This window comes from Astyanax mexicanus, chromosome 4, assembly GCF_023375975.1.
Source record: "Astyanax mexicanus isolate ESR-SI-001 chromosome 4, AstMex3_surface, whole genome shotgun sequence".
In the NCBI taxonomy this organism is placed as follows: domain Eukaryota; kingdom Metazoa; phylum Chordata; class Actinopteri; order Characiformes; family Acestrorhamphidae; genus Astyanax; species Astyanax mexicanus.
In genome coordinates, this window is record NC_064411.1 from 20,860,995 (window position 1) to 20,868,684 (window position 7,690).

Sequence of the window (7,690 nt, forward strand, 5' to 3'; positions counted from 1 at the left end):
TTCCACCTCTGCTTATTACAGTTATGATGTCATAATGCGCCGAATTTTAAGCTGCCACTGAACTATCTGGGCCGTAACCAGTTTTTTCAACTAACATGCCCGGAGGACTCGGAGCCCATGAGTGGCACCATTCCTATTTCTGATTGGATGGAAGGCTTGCGTTGAGCTTTAAATTGTCTGCACACGTCAAACATAGGGGGGAAAAGACTTTTCGTAGTGGGTGGGGGAAGCTTTTTTTTTTTTTTACAGAGCCACGCTACGCCAGATTTCCGGCGCGGCGCCGAAACACTATCACCCCTGCGAATAGAAATTCGAAATGGGCTCAATCGGACTATTCTATTCTGATTAAGGTGTTTACATGGGCGTGCTCTATTCCGACTGAGCCAGTAATTAGATTGTTAATGGATTACTAGACTGCATGTAAATGTACCCAATGTGAGATGACTCTTGCATAAAACCCTTCCCACAGTCTAAGCAGTGATGCGGTTTCTATCTTGTGTGAATTCGTTGGTGTTTTTTTAGATGACTCTGTGTAATAAAACTCTTCCCACAGTCTGAGCAGTGATACGGTCTCTCTCCTGTGTGAATGCGCTGGTGATTTTGAAGATTACTCTGTTGAGTAAAATTCTTCCCACAGTCTGAGCAGTAATATGGTTTCTCTCCTGTGTGAATGCGCTGGTGTATTTTGAGAGTACACTGTAGATTAAAGCTCTTCCCACAGTCTGAGCAGTGATACGGTTTCTGTCCAGTGTGAATGCGCTGGTGTGTTTTGAGATTACTCTGTGTAATAAAACTCTTTCCACAGTCTGAGCAGTAATACGGTTTCTCTCCTGTGTGAATGCGCTGGTGTTTTTTGAGATTACTCTGTTGATTAAAACTCTTTCCACAGTCTGAGCAGTGATACGGTTTCTGTCCAGTGTGAATGCGCTGGTGTTTTTTGAGATGACCCTGTTGATTAAAACTCTTCCCACAGTCTGTGCAGTGATACGGTTTCTCTCCTGTGTGAATGCGCTGGTGTTTTTTGAGATCACTCTGTTTAGTAAAACTCTTCCCACACTCCGAGCAGTGATGTGGTTTCTCTCCTGTGTGAATGCACTGGTGATTTTTGAGATCAGTCTGTTTAGTAAAACTCTTGAAAGAGTGCTGATGTTTCTCCATGCCGGGTCTTGGCTCCATCTATCTGTTAAACGTATCAAACAATTTCTGTGTGTTCTGGAGATTTTTCTGGACGGCTTGTACTTCACCTCTTTCAGCAGTTTAACATTGTTCTTAGTTAAATATCATGGTTGTTGGTGATGAATTTCAGGAAAAAAACCTGGAATGTTTTTATTTCTGAAAAAAAAAAAGAAAAATTTTAGTATGTGTTAAAATAAAAGCAGGTCAATTATAAAAAAGAATTACCTACATCAGTTACACTATATTGACAAACCCTCTGGGACACCATATTACCATAAAAGTTTCAGTACTTTTATTCCATTCTAAATCCATAGACATTATAATATGTAGTTGTATCTTGACTGTCAGCAGGCTGCAGCTGCAGAATGTAAGTAGCAGAAACACCGCTGCTGTCCAGAACTAAATACAATGTTTTACTACTATGTTAGTATCTTACTTTACTTTATAATACATTAATCCATACTACTACTACACTCTACTATATTGACCTTTTTCAATAGACTATGAATGTTATACTGCACTAATAAAGGTATATCTCATTTTATTTATTAAATATCTTTATCTGACTTACAGTATATCTCTATCCTTCACTTTCTATATTTAAGTATTTAGAAAGTAGCCTGGCTGCTTTTTATTGACGTTCAATTTCATACATTTTTCTATATTTTAATGAGAATGGGATGTTCTCCTCTGAAGCACAAAAAAAAAACATTTAAAATTTACATTAACTATAAAGGTTTTCATACGTACTTACCAAAGACAGTTATGCAAATGTTGCTTAGCAAACCTGAGTTTTTACAGTTTTTGATAACAGTTCATTATTTTCGCCCACATTAGCTTCAGGCTAACCATGATATGCGCTCTTAAAGTCAAGACTTGTTTTTTTGTATATGTAGATCAATGTGAATGTGCTTTTTATCCAGAAAAACTGAAGCTCCACAGTCTTATGATCTAACGTACCAAATCAATATCACATACACTGTTGTATATCGCAGCATCGGGTCAAAACTTATTTTCATCCATCTGCAGAGCCAGAGAGCAGCAGAAGCTCTACACCAGCAGATTTAGAGCAGCAGCTCCAAGAGCAGCTGCAGTTTTACAGAAGCTAATGTTACCCACAATTTCATAATCTCTAACTAAATGTTACTTAATCATTAACCCCTTAACACCTGAATTAATGTAGCTGTATATGAAAAAATGTTTCATGTGTGTTTTACCTTTAAGTAGATAGTAAATATTGTTGAGATTATTAATTTCACTTTTGCACAAAAAATAAATAGAAATTTTGGTATGTTGCAAATTTGCAACAACAGGCAATATGGTCTATTTGGGGTAAATTTGGTATGTTGCAAATTTGCTACAGCAGACATAATGGTCCATACTAAGATAACAATAACAGAGTAATATAACAGTGAAAAATCAATGTTTTATTTATGCACCCAACAGCAGGCATTCAATAACAAATAACACCAATTACTGTCACCAACACAATATACACAAATATTACAGGAAACATTTCATTAATTTGAATTCTAGATTCATTTGAATTGTAAATTGTCAAAGGTTCCTAGGTCCGTGGCGAATATGCACTAACAGGCATTGGGGGAATGCAGGCGCTATCTTGGCAGGTTGATTGAATCAAACGGTTAGTCGCATATTTGCAACAACAGGCGTTAAGGGGTTAAATCACTCTGGCTAATAAATTAACATTTTCCCTTCCACCTCAAATATTATCAGTTTTATATTAGTTGTCCTGGAAATGTAGCTACACGTTTAGTGAATAAAAGACTGTAGATTTTAATAGGAACATGGCTCTTTTAACTTATAACAGTGTATTTCAGCATTTTGAATGAAAATGCTTGAGGTATTGAACGTATATGCTTGAGAAAAAGTTAACTTCCAAACCGACTATTTCCTTTTTTTACGTTCTAGAAATTAGATAATATTACGAAGGACATAAATCCTTGGGTTTTACAGATTGAGTGGGTCAGTGACGAGGCAGAGAGCACAGGACAAGACTGACTAACGTTCTCTCTCTCGAGCAAACCCGGGTGTTTGTTAATTATTTTATTATAATAAATGTTATTTTATACAAATTACAGTATCAGCAAAGACTTATTACATGCATCCTAATGCATTACCACATTTTAATTAGTTTAATTATAAATTATGTGTTTGTATCTTTAAAATGAATAAAAAAAGGCAAATTGATAAATGTTAGAATGCAGCGTCTATTTATGTCTGAAATGCAAGAAATGCTGATTTGATGCCTTGCAGGCCACATCATCTCACTTAGAAGGAAGTGCAGGAAAGTTTGTATCCGGATTAAAAGAATAAAATATGTTCCTGACTTGGTGAAGGTAAAAAAGGTGGCAACATTGGCTAGCTAGATAACGTTCTCCATACCTTCTGTAGTTCAGCTGATCCTGCTCTTCCTCCTCTCCTGCTACAGACCCCGGAAGCTCAGCCTCATCCGGGTTATGTGGAGCCCCGCCCCCTCCCCCGCTATATCACATTATACCCCACCACCGCTAGAGGGAGCCCGCGAGGGAGTCCTCAATGCATGGAGCTGAATGGAGCTAAACAGCTAAAACTCTCATTTAAAACACTGTATAACTACTTCTCTTGAGTTTTCCTTTAATTTTACAAAGTAGAACAAAGTATTTCACTAAAATAGGAAAGAAAACGTACCTCTATATTTCCATTTTCTAAAACTAATGTTTTTATCCAGTAGATTTACTAGCATTACTGCTACTGATGCTGGAGTTACACACAGAGCTCATTTAAAAGGATTAAAACGGCAGTTTAAAAGCAGTTTTAATAATTATCTCTGCAGTGATGAAACAGTTAGTTGTTCTGATTTGAGGAAATTAGTAAAATTTTTACTCTATAAAAGTATCGAACATTTATAAATTATTACTTTGCTAAAAATAATATTTTTTAAATGTTTGATACTTTTTAGAATAAAAAAATATTTATACGTTTTTGTACATTCCAAACTCTGTCAAGTGGCCTGAGATTCAGAGCAGATTCTGAAATGTGTTTTTCCTCTATAGAGATTCTCTGATTGCTCCTGTACAACTCCAACAAACAGCACTTACTAATTACTATGGAAATATCAGTGCTGTTGTGACATTGATTCCAGTAGACACTTTTTTAAATCTAAATTTTATTCAAAATATTATGGTTACATTTTCTTTGCATTTACCTTCTTGATGTCCTGCAGGTTCTTGAAAAGGAGATCGTACTGCAGCAGATCTTGTTTGTTGCTCACCTTGTCTAAAGTCTTACTATTTATGTATTCTGAAAGCTTTCCATAAATTGAGGTCATTCACAGCTACTCCCTGTAAAATCACTCTCTGACATCACAATGGACCATCCTGATTTCTGTATAGAAGGGTACTTCACACTTGTAAAAGCAGTTGAAACTTCATATGCAAATATCAGTTTAAAATATATATATAATAATATATATAATAATATATAATATAATAATTATAAAATATCAAGGATTTGTTTAAGAGTTTATTTGACCCCATTCAATGTTTAATGCATTTATGTAAGTAGTTAATCTCATTTTATTTACTTCATATTTGGTGACTTTTCCTCACTTAATAGAGACAACTGGGTAAATATAAAATTAATGGGATGTTTTGTTGTGTCTTTTACACATTTTGTATACATCGGTGTTGTTTGGGGTCAATTTGACCCCAGGCTATTTTAGCTTTATAAAACATAAAAAATATCAGAATTTGAACCAGATTTGTGTTAAATGATGTGATGGTCAATATGACATGCAATTTTATATTCTTCAAAAAAATAGATCCCTAAAATAACATAATTATAACTGTATTAGTCCAAGAACCACTGACAGTTGATGTGACAGGGGGGCGGGGAAAACATAATTCTCATGAGAACTTGATATTTCTCATTCTGTGGAGGAATATATTGTTCCTACAAACATATTAATAGTTCACACAACATAGTGGAAATGCAGAGATATAAAAGGTTTCACAGCTGCTTCTAAACCAGTTCTCTCTGTGTTCTGTCTCTCTCTCTTTCTGCTCTCTCTCTCTCTACTGAAAATGCCGTCTAAGAAAAGGTTTTCTCTCAGTGAGGATTTCTCACATCTCTTTCACCATGACAGAGACATAGAGGAGAATGTGTCTGAGAAAAAGGAAGACTTTAGAGAGGATCCTGATTATAATGAATCCTCCACCATCAATCTAAAAGGATAAAATACTTTACATGATACGTTTAGAGGGAGGTGTGTGCATAAAGGGATAGTTGGAAAGACTTGGATTTAATCCCACATGTAAGTCTACATTGTGTTGTTCAGTTTGGAGAGTACAAGTCAAAAGGTGAAGAAAGAACAGGTGTTTGGGCTGCAGACAGATCCAGCACGTCTCTAAACACAGTCCATGTCTCCTCCGTGTCCTACGCTTCAATAGCACAGAAACAAGGCAGGACTGATGAGATCTTAATAAACTCAGCAATATGGGATGAATGGAACAAGTAGGATCTTCTTCTTTACAATCCAGACTCCCATGTGACTAAGCATTCTGCTTGTTTGTTTTTTTCCTGTGGTCAAATTGACCCTAAACATAATACTTGTTACTATTCAAGAGAACATTAAATCTTTTTCATTACAAATGTTTTTTATGACTATTCAAGTAGTCAACAAACAAATATAGCTTGTGACATAAACTTGGGTAAAAATGTTATTAATATATAATAATTTTTTGTAGTTTGAAATTGCTGGGGTGAAATTGACCCCAAACATAAAAGGTGTTAGTAAATTTGAAGGTAACAGGAGGGTTAAAACTACCCCAACAAACAGCACTTACCAATTTTACTCAAAGGTCAGAACTATTGTTAAAGTAGAAATTGTGACATTTCTTTTCAACACTTTACTCAAAACAGAGATCCATTAGGACTATAAAATCTTTACGATTCTTTCAATATGTAAGAGTGCTTTACAACAAGAACCCATTGATGGTTTACAAGTGTGAAGTACCGTTCTATACAGAAATAAGGATGGTCCATTGTGATGTCAGAGAGTGATTTTACAGGGAGTAGGTGTGAATAACCTCAACTTATGGAAAGATTTCAGAATACATAAATAATAAGACTTTAGACAAGGTGAGCAACAAACAAGATCTGCTGCAGTACAATCTCCTTTTCAAGAATCTGCAGGACATCAAGAAGGTAAATGCAAGTAAAATGTAACCATAATATTTTAAATGATGGAATAAATGTCTCTATTCCAGTAGCTCTAACAACAGCACTGATCTTTCCATAGTAATTAGTAAGTGCTATTTGTTGGGGTAGTTTGAAGTGAGTCTAACAGTGAAATAAATTTTTCTGATAAACTGGTGCACATTTCTATCTCTTCTATCTCTGAGTGTCACTCTAACTGTAGCCATATTACCTAAATTGAAATGTAAGTGCAAACAAGTTGGGGCATCACTTGAAGTTTACCATCAAAAGTGAGGACCAAGTCCATCTGGTACAACTTTAGCATTTATTACACAGTGTTAAAAAGGTTTTATCAGTTTAGTGTAAATGTTTTAACAGTGTTAACTTGCATGGTAAATTTTGTCAGTACAAGATTGTTTGAATATCCATGGTGACCATCATAAAGTGAAGCATTGGTTATTTAATACAAGGAGTAAGTGCTTCTCTTTGGGGTGGTCAAAATGGTACTATTGATCAATTAAATGAAAGCTCTTTAGCATTTATTACATACACAGTGTTAAAAAGGTTATACATTATTTACCATTAAAATTCCTTAAATTAATGGCTCAGATCATAATCAACTAACATGATCTACTACATTTTTAAACATTGGTTATTTAGTAATATGTGAATGTCTTGTTTAAAGTCATTTAATATTTTATTTTAGATACTGTGGACACATTTTTAGAAATCCACTTATTCTTATGCAATTCCACTTCTTACCTGTTTTACCACCTCTTTTATCTCCTCGCTATAATCCCTCTGAAAACAAATTCTTTATTTTTAAATGTAATATTTTACAAGCGGACTTTTATATTAGCAACTGTTGCTCATTTCACAGAGATGTTCAGCAGCAACTCCATGAACAGCTGCCAGAAAGACACGTGACTTTCCCATCAAAATAAAAGTCCGCCTATAAAATATTACATTTAAAAAGAAAGAATTGGTTTTGAAAATGATTGTAGCGAGGTAAGGGTCAGGTAAGACTCTGTAAAGTGGAATTCCACTCTGCCACTAGTGTTTTTATAAGTAATGTTGATTAACTTACTGATTTAACAGAAAACTCACAATTTTACTGTGATTATAAACATAGTTTGAAAATATATAAATAAAAAAAATGTTAGCAAATTGCAGTATCTTTATCCACGCTGTTTTATTAAGCTTAGTTTTATTAAGAAATCCCAGTTAAAACCATTAGTGTGGAATAGCAAGTGTACCACAGTAATACAGTTCTGCTGTAACTATATTAATATATATTAAATTCAGGACACACTTT

The 7,690-nt window shown here is 34.7% G+C and overlaps 1 protein-coding gene across 1 annotated transcript; it reads right to left on the reverse strand.

Moving 5' to 3' along the window:
• Positions 1–450: 450 nt before the first annotated feature.
• Positions 451–1,343, reverse strand: LOC125801521 (zinc finger protein 239-like). The gene has a single exon (XM_049478326.1). It carries the CDS (start codon positions 1,174–1,176, stop codon positions 490–492), a length of 687 nt encoding a protein of 228 aa, XP_049334283.1. The 5' UTR covers positions 1,177–1,343; the 3' UTR covers positions 451–489.
• Positions 1,344–7,690: the final 6,347 nt, after the last annotated feature.